The sequence below is a fragment of the Mustelus asterias genome, chromosome 22 (genome assembly GCF_964213995.1).
Source record: "Mustelus asterias chromosome 22, sMusAst1.hap1.1, whole genome shotgun sequence".
NCBI lineage: Eukaryota > Metazoa > Chordata > Chondrichthyes > Carcharhiniformes > Triakidae > Mustelus > Mustelus asterias.
This window is the reverse complement of record NC_135822.1, coordinates 25,771,266-25,796,874: the sequence shown is the minus strand read 5'-3', so window position 1 is coordinate 25,796,874 and position 25,609 is coordinate 25,771,266. Positions and strand designations below refer to the sequence as shown.

The window sequence follows — 25,609 nt, the reverse complement described above, 5'->3', positions numbered from 1 at the left end:
CACCCAATACCTAGGAGGCTTCTGAGGGCAGGGAATGAGATGGAAATAGGAACGTGATTGTTTGGAAAATAATTCCAGAGAGCAAGAATCTAACAATAGAAACATTGCTCACCAAAGGCTGATTGTATGTTGGATGACTTGTAGTGCAGAGTCAAGAGATGTAGACGGTACAGGAAGCAGAGGATGGGTGCAGCATAAGTTGCGATGTGTGCTGAAATAGCTGGAGCAAGGCTGAGATGGATTTCAAAACAAGAAGAAAGAAACCTGAAACTGATTCACTGGGGAACAGCAAGACAGTAGATCACTGCGTTGACTGCTGAAGTTACTTGTGCTATTCGCATTTTATTTTCTTACTGGAGAACCTTGTTTACAGCCCAGAAAGTGGCCATTTGGCATATTCTGAGAGCTGTTAGGCTTGTTGAAACACCAGGCACTCCCGAAAATCAGACAGACCGGAAATGGGGCTGGGAAACCTGGAGTTGGGATCTGTCCACCATTTTTGAAGGGTTTCCCAAGTCATCCTGACTTGTCAAAAGTCTTGACCATTGTTTGGTAGCCATGTACTAAGCATAGATCATTGCGGCAAGGAAAGCTGTGTGTTGGGATGGGCATTTATGGCAGATTTGCACCATGTTGCATCATAGAACTCTGTTTTGACTTTAGGACATAATAGTGGGATAATTCTATGTAAGGTTTGGTGCATTGTAGCAAAGGTTACACATGAATTTAGGCACCACTGCAGGTTGTTCAGTGCCAGGAATGAGGCTCATTACCAGGAAAGCTCTGTGTTGCTGTTGAGGGGATCATACTTGAGTTGCATTATGTCTAAGGAAGCTCTGTGCTGGAAATAGAATGATTGATGACATGTAATTTATTAACAAATCTTAGTTGTGTAAATATACTTTGCTGCCGTGTTACCATGGTTCTCTGTTTTTTGTCGGAAAGAAAGCTAGTATTTTCTCCAATGTGCTATCTTTCTCAGGTCACCACTTTGGAGGCTGATTATGCAAAACTCAAACGAAAGTACAAAGAACTTAAAGCCAAAAGTCATGAGGTGATCAGCGCTGTGAGTAAGGATCAAGATATTCAGGAGGTGAGTGCGGAGTTTTACTCTGATGAAAAAGCATTTATCTAACAAGGAAATCAATACTTGATATATAATCAGTGGTGCATTAGGAACCATTGCTAGAGTGTTGTACTGTCGGTATGAAATATACAACAGACATATGTTCGAGAGTCTCAATAGGTGGAAGTTAGAAGAATGTTTTGTTCTTCAGCTCTATGCGATACATAACATAGCCAAAATAGAAAATGCAACTGCCCCGATCTGAACTACCGGACCAGAAGGTACAGCTTCAATTCCTGATGTATATTGAAAAACACTAATGTCAGCCAGGCATCAGTAGAGACATTTTAATTGGCACTGGTGCCCTAATCTGGGTTTAACTTGATGGGGAACAAGAATCTGCCAAGGATTAAGATGCAGATTGCTGGGCCACGATTCTTTATCAATGGGCGGCACGGTGTCACAGTGGTTAGCACTGCTGCCTCATGGTGCCAGGGATCCGGGTTCAATTCCAGCCTTGGGTCACTGTCTGTGTGGAGTTTGCACATTCTCTCTGTGTCTGCATGGGTTTCCTCCGGTGCTCCAGTTTCCCCTCGCAGTCCAAAGATGTGCGGGTTAGGTTGATTGGCCATGCTCAATTGACCCTAGTGTCAGAAGGATTAGCAGGGTAAATGTGTGGGATTACAGGAATAGGGCCTGGATGGGATTGTGGCCAGTGCAGACTTGATGGGCCGAATGGCCTCCTGCACTGTAGCGATTCTATGAATATTGGAGGAGTTCAGAATTTGTCTCAGCCATGATGTTTTCGGCTGCCTAAGCTCACATATAAAATGGGTATACCTATGGAACTTAACAGGAGTCAGTGCTAACAGGATTGTGGAGAAAACATTTTTGGGAGAATGGTGACAGTTAAACCAAGTTTGGATTGAAAGGTTTGTTCCTTGCATTGTATTCTAGCATTGATATTGGCCTCTGCTTTACCCTCAACAGCAGTTAAAAAGGAGTCAAACGACATTGGAGAACATACAGCGAAGGCTTGAAGAAGAAATAAAAAACCGGGAATACCTTGAAGCAGCACTGGCTAGTGCCCAGCAGTTAAAAGTACGAGCAGAGGAGGTAGGACTGTATGGAAATTGCTCCATTTTGATTCATGGGCACCGGCACCAGTGTTGAGCTGTGTCATTGGGATGGCTTCAGCTGAACCACGCTGGGACTAGTGTCCTGGCAAATCGTACAACTAGGGCTGTAGAGAGGGCTTTAAATTAAATAGTGGGGATGAGGGGGGATCTGGAAAATGGGAGAGAAAGGAAATGTCAGTGGTACTGGGAAATGATAGAGGTAAAGATAACTAGAGTGTGACAGGAAGGGGCAAAGTGTACAGATGTAAGTGTGTACCAACAAATAAGCTCAGTAAGCAAAACAGGTAATAAGACATGATTAAAGGCTCTTTATCTGAATGGCCACTGCATTTGTAACAAGATGAATGAATTGATCGTATAAAAAGGGCGATTAGGGATGGGCAATAAATGCTTGCCCAGCCAGCAATGCCCACATCTCCTGAATGAATATATATATTTTTTTAAAGGATGCATTTGTTGTAATCTTCCAAAATTTCTTAAATTCTGCAACGGTCCCAACAGATCGGAAAACCGCAAATGTAAAAACTCTGTTCAAGGGTGGAGGGAGACTGAAAGCAGGAAACTATTACACGAGTTAGCCTAACATCTGTCATTGGGAAAATGTCAGAAGCCATTCTTGAAGAGATAGTGGCGGACATTTAGAAAATCATCATACAATCCAGCAGAGTCAATATGGTTTTGTGAAAGGGAAATTGTGTTCGACTAATTTATCAGGGACGTGATGGGGGGTCCACTGCGCATGTGCTGATCTCCCCACTGACATTTCAGCGCATGCGCAGTGGCCCACACATCGGACTGATGCCGGCATCTTGGGCAGGATTACCCCCCCCCCCCCCCCCCCCCCCCCCCCCCACCTTATCGGCGTGAATCCCTCGGTAGATTCTGATGCACAGAGTGCCAGAAATTCATCTGACTAAGTATGTCCAAAAAACAGTGGGGAAATCTCCCATTTTCCTGCCCATTGGGCATATAGTTTCTTTTTTGGGAAAATCGTCCCCCAGATTTCTTTCAACATGTAACAAACGGTGGATAAAAGGGAACCGGTAGATGTAGTGGATTTCCAAAAGGTCTATGATAAGGTGCCACGTAAAATGTTATTACACAAAATATAAGCATTCGGTGTTAGAGGTGATACATTAGCCTGGATAGAAGATTGACTAACTAGGAGGAAACAGGGCCCGATTTTACCATTGCGCGGGCGCGAAAACGCAGTAAAGTCGGGCGTGAGGCCATTACCGTGATCCGCATCCGCGCAGTTGGCCACTTTACCGAGACCCGGGAATGGCCGCGATCCGATTTGTGTCCGAAACGGGCGCAACGGCGATTTAAATGTATTTGCATGCATTTCAATTGAATTAATGAACTGCCCGCCCAACTTTATCAGCATTTTCCCCTTTACCATCGCGTTCGCCAATCCGGAATCGGCCCGAAATGGACATGTTACATAAAAGTCTGATTTGGGCGCTTCATCAGTGAGGGTTGGTGAGGAGGTAAGTGCATGGCGTCCGACGGCTCTCTGCTACTCACGGGTGTCCTGTTGTTGCGGCCATGTTCTGTCTCGCATTGGTGGCAGCTCTGCGAGTGTGTGGGGGGCTGTTGCTCTGCAGGGTCTCTGATGTTTGTCTTGCAGCACGGACCAGGGTCTCAGTACTGACCTCGGGTCTTGCAGTGCTGCTGGGTCCTAGCACACTCAGCTCACTTCAGGCTGAAGGATGTGCACAAAGCCCTTGCAGCTAGCATTGCTGCAGCCCCTCAATTTTACCAGGAGCTGTGATTGCGGGGAGCATGTGTTTGGGGAGCATGGAGGGGCTGTGATTGCGGGGAGCATGTGTTTGGGGAGCATGGAGGGGCTGTGATTGTGGGGAGCATGTGGTTGGGGGGCATGGGGGGTTGTGATTGTGGGGACCATGTGGCTAGGGGGTTTGGGGGGCATGAGGGGGCTGTGATTGTGGGGAGCATGTAGCTGGGGTGATTGGGGGGCATGGGGGGTCTCTGATTGTGGGGAGCATGTGGCTGGGGAGATTGGGGGGCATGGGGGGGCTGTGATTGTGGGGAGCATGTGGCTGGGGGGATTGGGGGGACTGTGATTTAACGGAGCATGTGCCTGGGGGGATTGGGGGCATGGGGACCTGTGACTGTGGGAGTGATGGGATGGCTTTTGCAATGCAACCAATCGATCTGGCTGTTCTTTTGGTTGCTGCTGGAGCTGAGGAGGAGGAACTGGAGGAAGAATTGCACGCACAGGAAGCCCGGGCCTTACCACTTGCAGGACAGGAGGGAGACGACCACCAGAGGCAGGAGGTGGCTGCCATTCACCCAGAACGGGGGCATAGGAGAAGGAGGGAGCAGAGACCCCGGCAGTTCCGTGCACGAGAGTCCTTCGAGGAGATGTTGGACACCGTATGCCGCCGACGTCTCCGACTCCGAAAGGATACCGTGCACGACCTGGCACCTAGGGGCAGGGGGGGGGGCACCCACTCTCAGTGGCTGTCAGATTGACGGCCGCTCTGAACTTCTATGCGACTGGCGCCTTACGGAGCCTGAGTGGAGATGTCTGTGGCATCTCTCAGTCTTCAGTCCACACCTGTGTCAAGCAGGTCACTGAAGCCCTGTCTGCCCGGGCTGGGCAGTTCATCAAATTTAACCTGGACCAGGCCCATCAGGAAGCCCCGGGCTGCAGGGTTCGCTGCAATTACAGGGATGCCGAATGTGCAGGGGGCGGTCGAGTGCACCCACGTCGCCCTCAGGGCCCCCCGACAGAATCCACGACGATTTGTTAATAGGAAGGGATTCCACTCCCTGAATGTACAAATCGTGTGTGACCACAATATGACCATCATGCACGTCTGCTCCAGACATCCAGGCAGCGTGCATGACAGCTTCATTGTCAGGAGCTCTGACATCCTGGAAGCATTTGAGGAGGAGTCCAGGCTGCGGGGGTGGCTCCCAGGTGATCTGGGTTACCTGCTTCGTACATGGCTGATGACGCCTGTGCGGAGGCCTGTGACCTGAGGCGGAGACCCGCTATAATGAGGCCCATGTAGCCACCCGCGCAACAGTAGAGAGGTGCATTGGGCTCTTCAAGATGCGATTCCGGTGCCTGGACCGATCTGGAGGGACCCTCCAGTATAGCCCCCGATCTCCTTCCGCATGTGCTGTGCCTTGCACAATCTGGCTCTGCAGCGAGGTGACCTCTTGGAGGAGGAAGAGGACGTGGGGGATGACCAGCCGGCCGTCACTGGGTGGGCCTGGGTATTCTGTGTTAGTGACGTTTTTGGCAGGCAGGAGGGTAATGACGACTCGCTAAGCACCATTCTTCTGATGCCCTGGTGCAATCTAGTCTGACTCCTACCTGAGCTCCACATGCATGCTGGCACCTGGGCCCACGTCTGTCGAGTGGATAAGGGATCCGAAACCCCCATACAGGGCCCTGGGGCGGGTGGGGTGGGGGACGGGAGGTAATTGCTCGTGGGGTATGAGAGATCAATGGTTTCCTTTTCTCAGTGACACCGCATTGAGGGGCCACCCCAACTGCTCTCACCATGAGGCATCCATCGGGTGATCGTCAATGGGGCAGGAATCATATTCGAAACAACTTGTTCGCAGGTGGTTGTTGAGAAAAAACATTTATTTACAATAAAGGCATTCAGATAAGCTGTTGAAACATAAAAACTTGTGAAAAGAAAACATTAAGGTGCTTACGTTTCTTTCTAACTCGTGCAGCCCTTCACCCGTGCCATCTCAGTGCAACTACAACTTCCTAACCTTACGTGGCCGACCACTATGTCTCAGTGACTCCCCAGAACGTACATTGGAGGTGGAGGGGGCCACTGCCTACCTCGCCCCGTGGCCTATGATGCGCATAGCGGGCCCTCTGCAGGCCCTGGACCTTGAGGGCCATGGCCTGCTTCCAGGTGTCTAGGATGTTTCCATGACACCCTCTTCATCCCGCTGCTCCTGAGATGCCCCAGTGTCAGGAAGGGGGGAGTCGGAAGGTGTTGCATAGCCGCAGTCTCCTGGCTGGAAGGCCCCGGCGTGGGCTCGAGCCCTTCCTCTTCCCTTGGGGTCCCTTTTGGCCCCTGGGTCATGGGTCGCTCCATGGGACACTGATGCTTCTGCAGTGAGGTCCAGAAGCTCCAGTGTCACCTGGCACTGCCAGCCCTGGAGGACTACCTGCATCCTACCCATGGTGGTCGACCCCTCCGTGATGGCCACTTGAGTCATGGGCCATCTCTCAATGGCCACAGCAAGTGCCCCCTGGGACTGGCCCACACTCTGCAAGTCCTCAGCCGTGGCCCTCTGAGACTGGCCACCTTTTCAAGGGTTGCTGCCATTGCACGCTGTTACTCAGTGCTATCCAGCTGGGTCTCCTACAAGCTCTCGAGCCTCTCAGCCATGGGCCGCAGAATCTCAAGAAGCCTGCTCAGTCCCTCCGCTGTGGCCTGCTGTGACTTGGCCATTGCTTGGAGCCTGCCACCCATGGTGAGGATCCCCTGGCCCAGGCTTTCCACTGCAGACGCCACTCTTGCAGTGTTGACCTGGGAAGCACGCAAGGCATGCAATAGCTGGTCCGCCTGAAAGCTTTGGGACTCTTCCCAGCAGCCTCGCAGTTGGTCCAGTGTGGCTGTCAGCCTCTCCTGCATTCCCTGGCTCTGTTGCTGCATCTCCAGCAGCTGAGGGAGAAGTGATCTCAGAGGCCCAGCATGTAGCCTGGGACCAGCTGAGTCTTCACCTCCGGCAGGCCCCCGCATGCCAGAGGCCTCGGACATTCCCTCCTCCACCTGATGTACATCAGCAGATGTGTCGTGCTCACCAGATTGTGACCCAGAAGCCTCAACACTAACTGGACCCACCGACGTGTCAGTTTCTGCGATGGTGAGTTGTGAGGTAGAAGCTGACGGATAAACGATGCCACCCTCGGAGGTCCCTTCACCCATATCCTCCGAGGACTCATCCGAGCTATCGTTCTCATGATGGATGGGAGCTGTAGCCAGGGCCTGCAGTCCAGAAGGCCCCGGGGCATCAGAATCTGTCCCTGCAACACAGGACACAAGGTTAAGTGCAAGGGGGGGAGAGGAATCTGAAATGCCAAACACATGAATCACATGTCTCCATTGAACATAGAACAAAGAGCCCAGAAAATTACATCACAGGAATAGGTCCTTCGGCCCTCCAACCCCTGTAGCGACCAGGCTGCCCATCTGATTTGTTTGTCCCTACACCTCCGGGGGCCATATGTCTCTATTCCCAACCCATTCAGATAGCTGTAGAGATGCCCCTTAAATGTCCCTATCGTTTCTGCATCCACGACCTCCCCCGACAGTGAGTTCCAGGCACCCACTACCCTCTCTATGCAAATAAACATGCCTCATACATCTCCTTTACACCTTGCCCCTTGCATCCGAAACTCGTGCCCCCAAGAAGTTGCTTCAAAGTGAGTGCAGGAATGACAGGTGCTCATGTCTGGACGGCAGACCGACCATGCTGTCACTGACAGCCCGTGTCTCCCCTTCTCTGGAGAGCTCCAGCGGCCGTTCCTCGAAGTGGGTGAGGACCCGGAGGTCTGGCTCACCACCCGCTGTCTTCGCCCTCTCACGGGTGTTGTGCTCGGTCTTCTTCTGTGGAGACAGAAGGAGCCATGAAATAAATGGTGGCGTGACTCATGCAGAGAATCAGGTGGTGACCCTTAGAGGGCAAACACAGTGGAGCTCATTGGGGGGGAAAGGAGTCCGGAGGTGATGGGGGCCTTGTGCGGGAGGGTCTGGGGTGGGGGTGAGGGGATCACCCTGCCTGATATCTGTAGGGGGGAGGGTGGATCTCTCTGCCTGAGATCAGTGGGGGAAAGGGGGTTTCCGCTGCCACTCTGCCTGAGATCGGTGGAGGGGAAAGGGGGAGGGGGCCGTGATTGTTCTAGGTGGCGGAGGGTGGGGGGGATAGTGGGTCTGTAATGTTGTGGGGGTGGGGCAATGTCTGTGGGGGCTAGGGAGAGGCATTATCCAGCCCGGGAGCGATGTGACAGGAGCGCGATTTTCAATTTTTTTTCTAACTGTGCATTTGCAGTTCAAAGTTATGATCGTTTTGGGTGCACTAAGCCCCACCCACAGCACAATTCAGACCCGCGAATTTTTTTTCAGGCTGAGTGCGTAATGGGGGCGCCTGAGAGCAGGTTTCCAAGTTGGATCTGAATTGTGCCCAGATTCAGCACTTAGAATGAAAATGGTAAAATTAGGCCGTATGAGTCAGGATAAATGTGTCAACTGTAACTAGTGGAGTGCTATAGGGATCAGTACTGGGGTCCTAACTATTTGTGATCTATATTAATGACTTGGATGAAGAGACCAATTTGTATGGTAGCCAAATTTGCTGATGATGTGAAGATAAGTAGGAAAGCAAGTTGTGAGGAGAATACAGTATGTCTGCAAGGGGATATAGGCTATAGATAGGTTAAGTGACCGGACAATAATTTGGTAGATGGAGTATAATGTGGGCATATATGAGGTTGTTCACTTTGGCAGGAAAAATAGGAAAGTAGAAATTATTTAAATGGAGAGAGACTGCAGAATGTTGCAGTACAGTGGGATCTGGGTGCCTTTGAACATGAATCACAAAGTTAGCGTGCAAGTACAGCAAGTAATTGGAAAGAAAAATGGAATGTTAACCATTATTGCAAGCGGCATGGAGTATAAAAGTAGGGAAGTATTTCTGCAACTATATAGGGCATACCTCGAGCACAGTGTGCAATTTTGTGTTATCCTTATTTAAGGAGGTATGCATTTACATTGGAGGCAGTTCAGAGAAGATTCATTAAGCTGATTCCTGGGATGAAAGGTTGTCTTATGAGAAAAGATTGAGCAGGTTGGCCCTATACTCATTGGAGTTTAGAAGAATGAGAGGTGACCGTATTGAAACATTCAAGATTCTTGAGGGGATGCTGGGAGGATGTTTCCCCTCATGGGGGAATCTAGAACTAGGGGCACAGTTTGAAAATAAGGGGTCTCCAGTTTAAGACAGAAATGAGGGGGACTTTCATCTCTTGCATGTCATTAGTGCTTGGAGCTCTCTCCCCAGGGAGGCTGGGTCATTAAATATATTCAAGGCTGAGTTGGACAAATGCTTGATTGACAAGGAAGTTGAGGATAATGGGAGGCAGATAGGAAAATTGAGTTAAGGCAATGAGCAGCTATGATCTTATTGACTGGCTGAGTAAGCTCGAGGGGCTGAATTCCTTTTTTTAAATGTTCTTTTTGACATTGTAGCTGGGAGTTCCACCAGCAGGAGGGGAAGATCTGTTGCTGAACCATTTTTTTGGTGGTGTGAAGCAGTTCAGGAAACATGTAAAATAATGATAAAGATAACCTTAAAGAGAAAATGGAATGTTTTTAAATTTTGTTTTCAATTCTACGGTACAATCTACTGTAAGACATTGCAGGCGCACGGAGCAGAACCCACAGAGTTTGGAGGCAGAGGGGGGCACTTAATTGGGCCACTTACGGGCCTCATCCTGCCACTTATGGTATTCAACTAGTGAGTGGGGGAGTCGTCACATTAGAAGCCAGAAAACTTGTGGTCTCCCAGGAGGAATCCTTCATTCAAAGGTGCTCAGTGCCTGATTATGGGAACCAGCATTGGAAGCGGAGGGGGTGGGGAGGCCGCGCGGTGGAGTGGAGGGGGGGGGGCGTTGATACTGCTGAGAGCCACCTCCTGTTCTTTCTTCAGACCCTCCTCTCTCTCTCTCTCTCTCTCTCTCTCTCTCTCTCTCTCTCTCTCTCCCCCCCCCCCCCCCACATCCCCCCCGCCCCATTCCTTCACCCACTTGTGGCTTGGATTGCTCAGTGATCCTGGGCCTCTGGCAATTGCATTACCAGCAACTGCCACTGCTCCTGTTCATACTGTAAGAAGTTTAACAACACCAGGTTAAAGTCCAACAGGTTTATTTGGTAGCAAAAGCCACACAAGCTTTCGGAGCTCTAAGCCCCTTCTGAGAGCTGGAGTTCCAGTGCCACAGAAGCCAAATTCCAGGCCAGTCATTTACCTTAATTCAAAATTTTACAATATGCCTTTATATAGAAAGACAGTCCAACTTTTTTGCAGTGCATAAAGATCATAAAGGAGCATTTAGAGGAAAGGGAGAAAAATGGATGGAATTTGAGGATGGGATTGAAAGAGCTGGTGAAGAGAGTTATTTTTTCAAGTTTTTTGAAAAGAGGGAGTTCTAGAGGGTTGGGGTGTAGAGACTAGAAGAACAGTTGCTAATATTGGAGTGAGGTGGATGGGAAAGGGGAGTGCAGCAATATTGAGTATCAGTGGAGCAGTGAAAAGGGCCAGAGGAGACCAATGAAATGCGATGCACAATTATTGAGATGTTTAAAGGCAAGGGCGAGGAGCTTGCGGCCAGTGGAGCCAGACATTACAACAATCACCTCAATCTAATAACAGCGGCATAACAACATATCTAAGATGTTTTCCCCCTAACCTCAGGAGACCAAGAGCCCAAATTCCAGTTCATTTAATCGTTCACAAAGCATTGCCTCCTTTTCTACAGTTCTGTTTTCCGGGAAAGAAAGTGACAGAATTTTCTAGTATAGTTTGTAACATCTGTCTTATTTATCTCAACATTGATCTACTTGAAGAAAAGCAAATTGAAGAAAGTCAGTCATTTTTTTGCAGTAAATGTTGATGTGTGGAATATTTAGTGTTTTTTAAAAAATAAACTATATTCATATGACTGAATCCTATTGGCCGAAAAGGCCTGAGCTAGCTGATGTCACCCAAGCTAATGACTGGAGTTTTCAAATAGGCAAAGTCCCCCCTGAGATAGAGGGAGGAAATCGGCCAGACTCCTGCAGACCAATGGTTGCTATTGGAATGTACACCCATGGACCTATGAGGCAAGAGCAGCATTAGCTGTGGATTTGAGCATTCAAATCCTGTCAGCCCTTCTCTTCTGGATTTGCAAATGAAACTGTACCTCGCTAGCATTTGGGTATCTTCTGGAGATGGGACTGATGGGAATAAAAAAGGCATTATATTAATGTGAAGTTTAATGTTGTTCACAGGAGCTGGAGGCATTCAGAACTCAAGTACACTATCTGAATAGGGAGCTGAAGGATTATCATTCATCAACAGAGCAGAATCAAGCATTAAGTAGTGCCCTTGAAAGGGTGCAATTGGAGAATACTGCTCTAGAACAGAAGGTAAGCCCATATTACAGAGTAGCAGCTAATACAGTACCTAATAACATTGCAATGGGCAGTTATAGCAATGTACCTAAATACCAATACCAATCGCCAGATCCAATTGAGATATAATCTTAAAGGGTATGCAAAGTTCACTCTCTCACATTTGGTACACTGAACTATGAAGTACGTTTTGCAAGTTTGCTTTCCCAGTAGGGATACTTTTATGGGCAAATTTTTTTTAAAAAATTAGAAATGGGAATTGTATGCAAGTTTTCTGTTAGTAGCTGTGAAGTGACAGAATGTACTAATGCAGAAACTAGACAAATGTGTAATAAAGGCAGGGTGGCATTATTGGGGGATTTTAACATCCAAATATATTGAGATAGCTAAAGAAGTACTTCAGAAAGGTAGTGCATTTCTTCAGATGGTTTCCAGCAACAATATGGACCCAGCAAGGAGCAAGCCAAATTAAATGTAATAATGAGTTTGTTATATTAGGAAAAGGGTGGTTAAGAACAATGTCAATCAGTTAAAGTTGATGATGGTGATAATAAGTGAATCCATTGTGACTCCAGACCTACAGCAATGTGGATGACTCCTAAATGCCTTCTGAAATGGCCGCAAGCCGCTCAGTTGTTGTATCAAACTGCTACAAAGCTAATAAAAAAGAATGAAACTGGATGCACCACCCAACCAAGGCACCAGAAATCACAATGGCAAACTCAATCCTGTCGACTCTGCAAAGTCCTCCTGAGTAATGTCTAGTGGCTGGTGCCAAAATCTTGAAAACTGTCTCTCAGACTATTGAAACAACAGCCCAACTTAGTAATACTCACAGAATCATATCTTGCAGATAATGTCCCAGACACCACCATCCCTGGGTATGTTCTGTCCCACTGAAGACAGACTCAGCAGAGGTTACGGCACAGTGTATACAGTATGGAGGGAGTTGCCCTGGGCGTCCTCAGCATCGACTTGACCCTGTGAAGCCTCATGGCATCAGGTCAGACATGGGCACGGAAACCTCATGTTGATTATCACATACCGTTCCCCCCTTCAGCTGATGAATCCGTACTCCTCCATGTTGAACACCACTTGGAAGAAGCATTGAGGGTGGCAAGGAAGCAGAATGTAATCTGGGCGGGGACTTCAATGTCCATCAGAGTGGCTCGGTAGCACCACCACAGACCAAGCAGGTCGAGTCCTAAAGGACATCGCTGCTAGATTGGTTCTATAGCAGGTGATGAGGGAAAATCATATTCTACCTCATCCTCACCAACCTGCCTGCCACATGTGCATCTGTCTATGACACTATTGGTAGAAGTGACCAATGCACAATTCTTGTGGAGATGAAGTCCTGCCTTCACATTTAGTAAACCTTCCATCGTGTTGTGTGGCATTACCACTGTGCAAAATGGAATAGACTTCAAACAGATATAGCAACTCAAGACTGGGCATCCATGAGGTGCTATGGGCAGCTATCAGCAAAATCGGTCATAATCTGCAACCTCCTGGCCCGGCATATCCCTCACTCTGCCCTCACCTTGCTAACACTGTACGACCATCTGGGCTTTGAGTACATTTGTATCTGGTCAGAAGTGTGAATGAAAATATCAGATGGAGAATGATAAAAGACAAACAGACTTGTTCTCCCCTTACCATTAACAATGTATATATTCATATATTTAACTGTGGAGCAGCTGCAATGATAAAAATAAAACGTCTCTTGTCATTTTGCTCTGTCTTACTTAAAAGGTAAGAATTCTCACAACACCAGGTTAAAGTCCAACAGGTTTATTTGTAGCAAACGCCAGTAGCTTTCGGAACTGGCTGTTCCTTCGTCAGGTGGGTGGGAGTTCCTGACGAAGGAACAACCAGTTCCGAAAGCTAGTGGCGTTTGCCACAAAAAACCTGTTGGACTTTAACCTGGTGTTGTGAGACTTCTTACTGTGTTTACCCCAGTCCAACGCCAGCATCTTCACATCATTACTTAAAAGGAACAGACTGGCTTGTTTGTCTGTCTATTGACTTCATGGGCGGCACGGTAGCACAATGGTTAGCACTGCTGCTTCACAGCTCCAGGGACCCGGGTTCGATTCCTGGCTCGGGTCACTGTCTGTGTGGAGTTTGCACATTCTCCTCGTGTCTGCGTGGGTTTCCTCCGGGTGCTCCGGTTTCCTCCCACAGTCTAAAGATGTGCGGGTTAGGTTGATTGGCCAGGTTAAAAATTGCCCCTTAGAGTCCTGGGATGCGTAGATTAGAGGGATTAGCGGGTAACTATGTGGGGGTAGGGCCTGGGTGGGATTGTGGTCGGTGCAGACTCGATGGGCCGAATGGCCTCCTTCTGCACTGTAGGGTTTCTATGATTCAGAGGAAAGTAAAACACCAGTAGTGGAGACAATGTGAATTGCACATATATTAGAGCTCTTGTGAATACCAAGAACAGTACAGCACTGGAACAGGCCCTTCAGCCCACCAGGTCTGTGCCGACATAGAAGCCTTCCTAATCTAATATTTTCTTGCCTCCAAGTGGTCCATATCCCTCATTCCCTGCCTATTCATGTATCTATCCAGATGCCTCTTAAACGTTGTTATAGAATCTGCTTCTACCACCGCCTCCGGCAGCGCATTCCAGGCATTCACCATACTCTATATGAAAAACTTGCCCCAATATATCTCTTTTAAACTTTTCCCACAGAATAATACTTGGGTTTCTTTCTGACATTTATATAAACTGATTAGATCCCATTTAGAGTAGTTTGTTCTTTCCTGGGTACTTCATTGCCCTTGAATTAGGTGCTGATGACAATGTGGGGGCAGGAATGTTGAAATTGTCACTGATTTCAGTGACTGGAGGAATGTCGCTTGTGTTGGAATCCTGAATGACAAGACTGCAGTTTCAGGATTTTCTTGTTAATTGTGCGCATCCAATATCCTGAAGTTTCAAAGAGCTAATGGCAACAAATGCCGACAGTTCACTTTTAATCAATCCTGCAAAATCCAGCCACGTGTGTTGATCACTCTCTTGCTCTGACACACTGAGTCCACGCACAGCAATGCACTGACTGCTGTTCTCATTCTTGAGATTTGCTCCAAGGCGCACTCTAACTAAGTATTCTGAATGATGTTGTAAATAAATTTATTTGTGTTAGTCATGCATTTGAGTCAATATCTCCCTAATTGTGTTGATCAAGTGCAGATATAAATCATATTGGGCAGCACGGTAGCACAGTGGTTAGCGCTGCTGCCTCCCAGCGCCAGGGACCCGAGTTTGATTCCCGGCTTGGATCACTGTCTGTGTGGAGTTTGCACATTCTCCCCGTGTCTGTGTGGGTTTCCTCCAGGTGCTCTGGTTTCCTCCCACACTCCAAGGATGTGCGGGTTAGGTGAATTGGCCACACTAAATTGCCCCTTACTAGCAGGGTAAATGTGTGGGATAATGGGGATAGGGCTTGGGTGGGACTGTGGTTGGTGCAGATTCGATGGTCTGAATAGCCTCCTTCTGCACTTCTATCATTTGATCAGTGATCCCAGCAAAAGGTCATGGCACTGTAAGAATTGTTGCTCTGTTACTGTTGGGTGAATTCAAAGCCATGGGTGAGCCATTACACAGCAGTCAAATTCCACAGCATTTGCATTTACTCTTCACTTTGTTCTGTGAAATATTGTAATCCAGGATCAGTCTAACCTCTTGTTTCATTTATTAGCTCAACAAGGTCCTGGAGGATTATGGAGAGTTGTCCAAGAATTGTCAAGGAACATCAAACAACAGTTGGAAAGAAATAGCAGAGGGATACCAGTGCCAGCTAGCAGAATTGAAGAAGACCATATGTAAACTCCAAGAGGAACAAAGCAGCACATAGTACGTACTATAAACGCAATTGAATTCAAAATCAGGAATAAGAAAATTTTATTCACGGGATGTAGACGTCACTGGCTGGGCCAGCATTTATTGCCCGTCTCTGAGGGCATTTAAGAGTCAACCACATTGTTGGGTCTGGAGTCACATGTAGGCCAGACCGGGTAAAGACAGCAGATTTCCTTCCCTTAGTGAACCAGATGGATTTTTATGATAATTGACAGTGGTTTCAAGGTCATTGTTAGGCTTTTAATTCCAGATTTTTATTGAATTCAAATTTCACCATCTGTCGTGGTGGGATTTGAACCCGGGTCCCCAGGGCTTTATCCTGTATCTCTGCATTATTAGTGCAGCAACAATACCACTATGCCATCGCCTCTATCCAAACCAAAAGACGTTTGTAATTTTGTGAAATACTTTCTTTTAAAAAGTGAAACTTGATCTAACAGTTTCTAACAGTCCCTCACTTGGTTAATGGTTGTGCTGTCTAATTAATTGACTGCGATCAAACATTCTCCTGTAGTTTTCAGTCAATTAGTGAGACAGCAGAAATGTATCAGCCGACTCCTCCCAGCTCCTTCCCTGCTGCCATCAGACTTTTGAATGGACCTACCTTGCATTAAGTTGATCTTTCTCTACACCCTAGCTATGACTGTAACACTACATTCTGCACTCTCTCGTTTCCTTCTCTATGAACGGTATGCTTTGTCTTTATAGCGCACAAGAAACAATACTTTTCACTGTGTACTAATACATGTGACAATAAATCAAATCATTACTCTAATATGGATGAACTCAGCAAGACTACACTGTGGAGCGTTCTTCCTTTAGCATGAATTCTGTGGTTGCTGCTATTTTACATACCACATAATAATCATTGGCTTGTTGTAGATTTTAAAAATGAAGGATTGTGCACGTCAGTTTGGCTCATCCAATAGTCTTGACCCAGAAATGGGAATGCTGAGAGTTCACAGCCAATGCCAAGAGTGATATCTTCCGTAAATATGCAACTCACTCTTTAAATTTGTGACCTTGTCATAAAGGAACTTGGCTATCAGTTCCGCACACATGAGGACGGCCTAAACTGAGATGTTGGCTTTATGTCACACTATCAGTAACCCCCACAGCTTGCCTCCTGGACTTGCTGGCTGTCCTGTCTGGAGATAATACACATCTCTTTAACCTGCGCTTAATGCTCCCTCCACCCACATTGTCTGTATCTTTAAGAACTGGTTGGCTGTAGAGATTTGCATTCTAATCAGTATTCTGTAACTTGATTTTGTGTCTCTGTGCCCTGTTTGAGAGCAAATTTCCACTCCATCTGACGAAGGAGCAGCGCTCCGAAAGCTAATGGTATTTGCTACCAAATAAACCTGTTGGACTTTAACCTGGTGTTGTTAAAACTCTTACTATTCTATTAGTTAGCCAGTCTTCTCTCTATTCATGCTATTACACTACTCTGAACACCACAGGCTCTTATCTTATGGGTCTTTTGTCCGGTACCTTATCGAACGTCAGAGGGTGGCACAGTGGCACAGTGGTAGCACTGCTGCCTCACAGCGCCAGGGACCTTGGTTCAATTCCGGCCTCGGGTCACTGTCTGTGTGGAGTTTGCACGTTCTACCCGCGAATAGGGCCTGGGTAAGATTGTGGTCAGTACAGACTCGATGGGCCTAATGGCCTCCTTCTGTACTGTAGGGATTCTATGAAAGTTTTTTGGAAATCCAAGTATATTATAGCTCCTGCTCATTACCACTTCAATGGATTCTAATAAACTTGTCAGGCATGATTTCCCCTTCATGAAGCCATGCTGACTCTGCTTAACTATATTAGCATTTTTAAATGCTCTGCTATTACGTCCTTTATAATGAACTTTTCCAAATGACAAATGTTAAGCTAACAGGCCTATTTTTGTGTCTCTTTTTTTGAATATTATCAATTTTCCAATCCGGTGGGACTTTTCCAGAATTGAAGGATTCTTGGAAGATTCCTGCAAGTGCATCCACTATTTTTGTAGTTTCTTCCTTTACAATCCTGGAATACCACCTATCAGGTCCAGGGCACTTAATGTCCTTTAGCCCCATTAGCTTCCTTAGTACATTTTCTCTAGTGATAATTACTGGGCAGAAGTCCCCACCAGTGGAAACGGTCAGAAAATTTGGCCCATTTGTATTTACTTCCTGCCCCTCCTTTTGGCCCCTTGAATATTTAGTATTTTTTTGGAATGCTATTAGTGTCTTCCACTGTGAAGACTGACATAAAGTATTTTTTTAAAATTCCTCTGCCATTTCTAGTTCCCTATTACTATCATAGAATCCCTACAGTACAGAAGGAGGCCATTTGACCCTTCGAGCCTGCACCAACAACAATCCCACTTAGGCCCTACCCCCGTAACCTCACATATTTACCCTGCTAGTCCCCCTGACACTAAGGGGCAATTTTATATGGTCAATCAACCTAACCTGCACATCTTTGGAGTGTGGGAGGAAACCAGAGCACCCAGAGGAAACCCACAGGGACATGAGGAGAAAGTGCAAACTCCGCACACACACTGACCCGAAGCTGGAATTGAACCCGGGTCCCTAGCGCTGTGAGGCTGTGGTGTTAACCACTGGGCCACCCTTTTCCCCAGTCTCATTTTTTAAGGGGCCTATGTTCACTTTGGCCCCTCTCTTCCTTTTTATATATTTAAAGAAGGTTTTACTGTCTGGTTTTATGCTACTTGCTAGTTTACCTTCATAGTTTATCATTTCCCTCATTTTTTTGGTCATCGTTTTTTAAAAACTTTCCCAATCCTCTCTGACTTCCCACTAATCTTTGAACATTGTGTGTTTTTCGTTCTTTCAGTTTAATATTATTCTTAACTCCCTTGGTTAACCATGGTTGACTTATCCCCTTCATAGAATCCTGCTTCCTCACTGGGATGTGTCTTTGTTGTGAGGCATGAACTATTTTCATAAACATCTGTCATTGCTGATCAACCATCTTTTCTGCTAAACTCCTTTCCCAGTCCACTCCAGCCAACTCTGCCCTCAGTCCTTAATAATTACCCTTATTTAAGTTTAGCACAGTTTTTTTGCTTACCCAAGAGGACTTGCTGCCCCTCCAGCTTCTCTTGAATTTCGTTGAACCATTGTAGGATGCCAAGAATGTTATACTAACCACTTATCCCTAACGTTCTGTTCCTCAGTAACCAGGACTGTTCCAGCAAAAAGTTGGAATGTATGCAGCAGAAGTTCGCTACGGTGCTGAAGGAAAACCAGCAGCTGAATCAAGACAATCTTGTGTTGCAGCAGCAGTTATGTAACAACCAGCAGGGCAGCCAGTCTGTGAACCAGGAGATTTGCAACGCACGGCAGCAGCTCATCACCAGCCAGCAGGAGAATAAACTGATCGCGCAGGAAAACTATAGTATGCGGCAACAGCTTGCATGTAGCCAGCAGGAGAACCAACGCCTGAATCAAGAAGTGTGCAACATACAGAAACAGCTGAACGACCTAATTCATTCCAAGGAACAAGTGGAAGATACCATTAATCAGGTAGGTTGCACTGTAAATGTCCTGTTGTTCCAATGTAGACAAAGATCATGAGGCTATCCCAAGCATTCAGGCCATGATCTTTGGACCATCCCCTAATGTGGCAAAAGCTTTTAGTGTGGGGTGGAGGGCAGTCCTTGCAAGGTGCAAGAAAGCCAGCAGACGGTAAAGCATTTTCTAGGACTCTCATCTGGTATCAGAGTTGTACTCGAGTCATAAAGTCCCAAGACTCAACTCCAAAAGTTGGACTTTTATGGGTATGTAAATGTCTTTTCTGCAACAAGTTGGGTGCCATGACCAGTGTCTCTACATAAGAGCAGCCATTAAAGTCCGTATTTAAATAATTTTCCCCAACTTTGTCACTCTGAGGGCCATCTTGGACATTCCATGCTCATAAACACAAATTTCTGTATTTTAATTAAGGATATTACCTCTTCTGAATTTCAGTTTTCAATGAAGATTCAAATTGAGAAAATCATGAGGGTGATGTCCCATTATTAAAACACAGAACTTTTAGCCCACCTTTTCAGTCCTCACCAATAGGTTTCTAGTTTCTAAAATCTCATAACCATCAAGCACATGTTTTTTTCCCATGTCGAGTGCTTCAAACCCTGCCATCCCTGACCGCAACTGCAGTAACTATCTCCGAGAACCATCTTTCCATCTCCCCATGATATTCATTGGCATTACTGTTGTTAAATCCTGCACCACCAATATCTTGGGGGTCACCATTGTCCAGAAACCTGATTGGAGCCAACACATAAATACTGTGTCAATGAGGGCAGGTTTCAGGTTGGGTGTTCTGCAATGAGTAACTCACCTGCTCAAAGCTTTTCCACCATCTACAAATAAGTTGTGTGTGATGGAATACTCTGCCAATTTACTGGATGAGTGCAGCTCCAATACAAATTGAAAAACTTGACGCCACCCAAGACACAGTAACCCGCTTATTTGGCACCCCATCCACTGCCTTAAACATTCACTCCCCCCATCATCAGCTATTGTGGCTGCAATTGTCAGCATCTACACGATGCACTGCAGCAATTCGCAAAAACTTCTTTGATATCACCTTCTCAACTAGTGACCTCTACCACCTCAAAGCACAAAGGACACAGGAGCATGGAAATATCACAACCTGCATGTTTCCCCCAAGTCGCGTATCATCCTGACTTGGAAGTATATCACTGTTCCTGTCACTGTTGCTAGGTCAAAATCCTGGAAGACCCACTGTTAAGAGTCCTGTGGAAATGACTTCACTGCAAAGACTGCAGTGGTTCAAGAAGGTCACCACCATCTTCTCGAGGGAATTTAGGGCTGGGCAATAAATGGGACAGTACCCCTCGCTGTTTGGGGGGTGGGTATACCCTTCTCTTGGGAGATGCTGGCCAAAGTGGCCGCTACTGGAACCTGGGACTCCAACAAGGAAGGAGATGAAGGTCCTATTGAACAAGTAAGTCGCTATTCACTCCTGCCCAATGGCCCAAACCAACTGTTTTATGGAACAAAATTCAGATTCCAGCATCTACAGTAAATTTGCTTTTATCCAACTGTTTAATGACGTGGGCAGCATAATATCAGGGTCAATTGGCTTGGTAACTGATCCTTGATTATCTATTTAAGTATGGCGGGTGGGCTGTCAATTTCGGCACCTGCCCAGCTTCCGTATTATAGGGGCGGACTGGAAGATATTTTACAATGCATCCCCACCGAATCTCTCTCAATGCAGCCCACACTACAGCACTAGAATCAACTGAATACCCAAACCCTAGTCTGGATTACTGTCTGTTCACAACAATAAATGTGACCTGTGGCTCCCTGACTGACTGTTCTCTTTTAGGTGCAGGTACAGGCTCTGAAGCTGAAGATAAGTCAGTTGCAGAATTCTCTCGACTTGGAACAGAAGAATTCTTCACAGCAGAAACAAGCTCTAGAATTACAGCTGGAAGAGGCAAACAACAGGGCCAAGGTATTTGGAGCAGAGCAGGAAATTTTAAAGATTGCTAGCCTGTTGGCTTCTTTTGATGCTTGCTAGTGGTTAAATACACCGATTGAATTTTATATTAATCTGGAAAAGTCCCAGCGGTAAGATAGCTGATCTCAGTCAGTACAGCAGTTAGAGTGCTCTGGTTTAACTGCAGCCTCCCGCCCATTGACTCTGTCTACACTTCCCGCTGCCTCGGCAAAGCAGCCAGCATAATTAAGGACCCCACGCACCCCGGACATTCTCTCCTCCACCTTCTTCCGTCGGGAAAAAGATACAAAAGTCTGAGGTCACGTACCAACTGACTCGAGAACAGCTTCTTCCCTGCTGCCGTCAGACTTTTGAATGGACCTACCTCGCATTAAGTTGATCTTTCTCTACACCCTAGCTATGATTGTGACACTACATTCTGCGCTCACTCGTTTCCTTCTCTACAGTTTGCTTTGTCTGTGTAGCGCGCAAGAAACAATACTTTTCACTGTATACTAATACATGTGACAATAATAATAAATCAAATCCGTCGCAGAGAGATTGAATAACCAACTAGGGTTTCTGTTCTGGGTTCTGTTCATAATTGCTCCGACCTTTATTAGAAAGTGTGGTATCTTATGAAATTCACTATTTAACCTTACGCACAAATAATAGTAAGGTGCCTGTGGGATTATCTAGTGGCAGCAATCAGTACTTTCTGTCTGACTTTTATATTAGGGTGTGCTGCATTACTCAGTTCTTACCACTTGATGGCAACTCATGATACGTAATGAACTCAATTTCCTCGGATGCAGATTCATCACCTGCTGATCTTGTGTATTTCAAAGTAAATTACTTTCTCAGTCTTGTTTCCAGCATGTGAGAGTATTGTCCACCAAACTCTGCCTTTTGTACAATTGATTTCTTACACTGTTTTCGTATAGCTTAGTAACAAATAGGTATCTGAATGCCAAATAGACTTTCTCTGGGTCATACAAACTCCGGGCCAGAAAGAATCAGCCAGATGCCTGTCAGATGTGGCAACTCGTATTTCCACTATACTGATTGAATCGCTAATTCACTTGTTTTTATAGATGCTGCCCCTCATTGCTGTGTGTTTCCAGCATTTTTCTGTGTGAGGGGCTAAGACCTCAGCCCTGTATATTTTATAAACTCTATTCAGATATCATCATTGCTGTTTCAAAAGTTTTGAAACCAAAGATGATCCTTAAAATGGCTGAACCTCTGTCCATCTGTGACCCCGGAACGAAAGTAGCCACGGTGCAGTTTCAGGGGAACATGCATCTCGTTATCTCTGAGGAGCCACTAATGACCAGCTGTGGGATTGTACAGCCCAATTTCAAAGAATGTGAGACGAAGGCCATCAGCATCCAATAACCCAGGCTGGCCAGAAGGAGTCTGATGGTCTGCTAAGATAAAAGGCCCCGCCGCCTTTCTTTCAATTGACAGTGGCTGAGACAATTAGCAATCTTTGAAACCCAACCACCTTCCAAACAATTTATCCACACCCTTGGTTGGACACCGGGTGGAGAGGTGGGAGTCATGTGACATGGACCTCTGGCTTGTTGAATGAGTAATATTGCCTTGCTGAGCTGAAGAGCTCAGGCTGCTTTTTCTCATCTGATTAGCAGACTCCCAGAAAAGGAGCTCTGCCCAGGCGGAACATCTACACTGCTTTTGCTGGAAATTCTGTGCCATCACCCACAAGACTGATTCATCTCTGTGAGCCTATCTCATCTTGTGAAGTCCACGCCGCTGGAAAAATGAATTTTACAACATCTGTTTCAGCCCACTAACCTCTGTGAAGGCATACCTGATGGGATCTGGAACCTACATGAATCAATATGTATTTTTTCTATGGTCTCTGTACTGTAAATCCTCCTTTTCGCCTTCTCCCTCTTTGCTATCCAAGTGTGGAGGTGGTCTTGTGATCCTCCTCCGACATTTTTAGTGTGTGCAAATAAAATAACTCTGAGTTCATCCTATCTGGAGTTTGCTGTGTGACTGATCAAAGTATGAGAGTAAATATATCTTATTGCAATCGTATAAGATTGTGGAGAAACCACATCTGGAGTACTGTGTTACAGTACTTGGTCACCTTAACTTACCTCAAATTCAATGAAGGTTCACTAGACGGATTCCTGGAATGAGGGGATTATTCATTAAGTTCTTTAGGAATTCGCTGTGGGGTTAATAATAGAAAATTGGATCACACAAAAACCGAAGAGTTGAGGGAAAAAATGCTTCCAAAGAGGGAAACAAATCAAATCACCTTTCTGTTTATGACGAGAGGAAAAATTAGGGCTGTTTCAAATTAATCCCTTCTAAATTAATTCCTCCTGTCTGTAACATCTGTTTTAACACAAGTTTTTAATATAACAATAATTTTTAATCATTCCTCATGCTAAATATTGTTTTTTTTTGCATTCATCCTTTACCAAATGGTTCTGTACCATGTACATGAAGAGGCTGGGATCTATAATCTGAAGAGCCAGAAATAGGGCTAATTAGTTCCTGTTTTTCTGGGCACTGAGTGCCCTTGGAGTTCCAAAATGATGTCCCTGGCATTGATTCAATGCCAACAGTGCCATTTTAGAGCTCAATGTCCAATTACCTCACACAGCTGAACACATGTCCCAAAACAGGAGATTCCCTGTCAGCACCTTTAAAGGGACCATCAATTACTTAAAGATTAGTTGCTGGATGACTTCTTCTGACTCTTACTATGATTTGCAACACCAGGTTAAAGTCCAACAGGTTTATTTGGTAGCAAGGGCGGTGCTCCGAAAGCTCGTGCTACCAAATAAACCCTGTTGGACTTTAACCTGGTGTTGTGAGGCTACTTACTGTGCCCACCCCAGTCCAACGCTGGCAACTCCACGTTATGATTTGCAAGTATTTGGTGCTTTCCATTGTTCTTGCAAGTTGCAAAGATCTACAGGGAGTAATGTGGCAGGTGCTGAGAAACGTTTTGCTGACAGCAAGGCTTCTGCACAAATCAGTTACTGTCAGAAATTGGTTAGGAGGCATTCCCTTTGGAATTCAGCTTGATCTGGAGAATGAATGGAAGCCATTCAGAGCAATATAAGCTGCTAGAAGAGGTGGGTTAGCAGGAGGCCATTGCTGCCCAGTGTTTCTCTTGGCCTCAGCACTAAATAGGTGACCATTATTCTGAGACTGTGACCCCGAGTTCTAAACTCCCCATCCAAGGGAAGCATCTTCCCAGCATGTATCCTATCAAGTTCCTTAAGAACTTCATGTACTTCATTATAATAACATGGAGTACTTAACCTCTCCTCTTGAATAATCCCCTCATTCCAGGAATCCATCTGGTGAGCCTTCATTGCATTTGAGGTAAGTTAAGGTGACCAAGTACTGTACACAGTACTCCAGGTGTGGTTTCTCCGCAATCTTATACAATTGCAATAAGATATATTTACTCTCATACTTTGATCACTCTGTAATAATGATGAAGGTACGATTTGCTTTCCTCTTGAGGGTATAGTCCCTTCCCACTGAGAGGCCAAAGTCCCACTCCTTGTTTAGCTCCTGAAGTGTGATAGGGTGGAAGGCAGGAGTGATTAAGTGACCAAAGAGATGATACTGAAGGCAAAAAGAGCTGGTAGTGGAACAAAAGATATTTCCCGAGGGGATGCAAGTGGGAAAGCAGAATCAGCTGTCACATCAAAATGGGGCAAGAGGCAACTTGAACTCAAATGGTGAATCCAGAAGACTGTAAGGTGAATCGCAATATGAGTTACTGTTCTCTGAGCTTATGTTGAGTTTTATTGGAACAGTGTTGGGCGGCTGAGGACAGAAAGACCAGAGTGAGGGTGGGGAGCTAAAGTTTGGGGCCATGCCTACAGACTGAATAGTGATCGCCCAAAGCAGCATTTGGTCTCCCCAATGTAGAGGATACCTCATTGTGAGCAGTGTATACACTACATTAAATTGAAAGGAGTGAAAATAAATTGCTCTTTCACATGGAAGCAGTGTTTGTGGCTTTGGGTGGTGAGAACGAAGGAGGTCAAAGGGTCGGTGTTGAATTCCCTGGGCTTGCGTGGAAAGGTGGCACGAGAAATGTAGAAATCTCAATTGCCTTTTTTATAAGAATGAAACTGATTCTTTTTATCAATCTCAGTCACAGGAAGCATTGCTGGTGCAGCACACCGAGGAGTCCCGGCAGCTACGGCAGGATTTGCAGAGGGTGCATAACCTGTGCAGCACTGCTGAAAAGGAACTGAAGTACAAAAGAGAACAACTGATAGAGCTGCAAAGACAAAATTCTCTACTCGATCAGGAGAATAGCAGGGTAAGCATGTGAAAATGTTTTTTAAAAAAAAATCCACAACCTGATGCTTTTAGGATATTTCTAGTGAAAGAGTGAATTGATCTCTTATATTTTAGTGAGCTGAACTGATGTATACAGTTGAAGCTGACATGTAGCCATCAATGACTATGACCCAGAAATTGTCCTTTGTAATTCTCCTCCTCCCTTGGGCAACATGCCCGAAGAGGCATTGGTGACCATGGACCTCCATTGGATTGGCCCGTCATTAGGCAAAGTACTGCAGTGATTTGCCATTGTTTTCTGCAGTCTGACTAACCTGGAAACTCTCCTGTTCTCGCTGACTGCCATCAGGCATATTGGAAAGATTTACAGGCTGATACTCAACCTGTTTGGCCACATTATGAATGTGCCTTCCATGGCCATCAAGTCCAGAACTGGGACTTGAATCCAGAACCTCTGGCCCGGAGGTACCCTACCACTGCGCCACTCTGTAATATTCCTGTCTAAATTAGTCTGGCTCGCACTTCTGTTAAATTACAAAAAACTAACTTTAAAAACACATGAAGA

The 25,609-nt window shown here is 46.1% G+C and overlaps 1 protein-coding gene across 1 annotated transcript in view; it reads left to right on the top strand.

Annotated features, from left to right (window-relative positions):
* LOC144510262 (uncharacterized) overlaps positions 1-25,609 on the top strand; it is a 150,670-nt gene that overhangs the window by 83,520 nt on the left and 41,541 nt on the right. Inside the window, exons 14-20 of the mRNA XM_078239756.1 lie at positions 983-1,093; positions 2,057-2,182; positions 11,262-11,399; positions 15,092-15,246; positions 18,434-18,782; positions 20,617-20,745; positions 24,893-25,063. Coding sequence (XP_078095882.1) covers positions 983-1,093; positions 2,057-2,182; positions 11,262-11,399; positions 15,092-15,246; positions 18,434-18,782; positions 20,617-20,745; positions 24,893-25,063 — 1,179 coding nt within the window. The remainder of the gene's footprint in view (positions 1-982; positions 1,094-2,056; positions 2,183-11,261; positions 11,400-15,091; positions 15,247-18,433; positions 18,783-20,616; positions 20,746-24,892; positions 25,064-25,609) is intronic.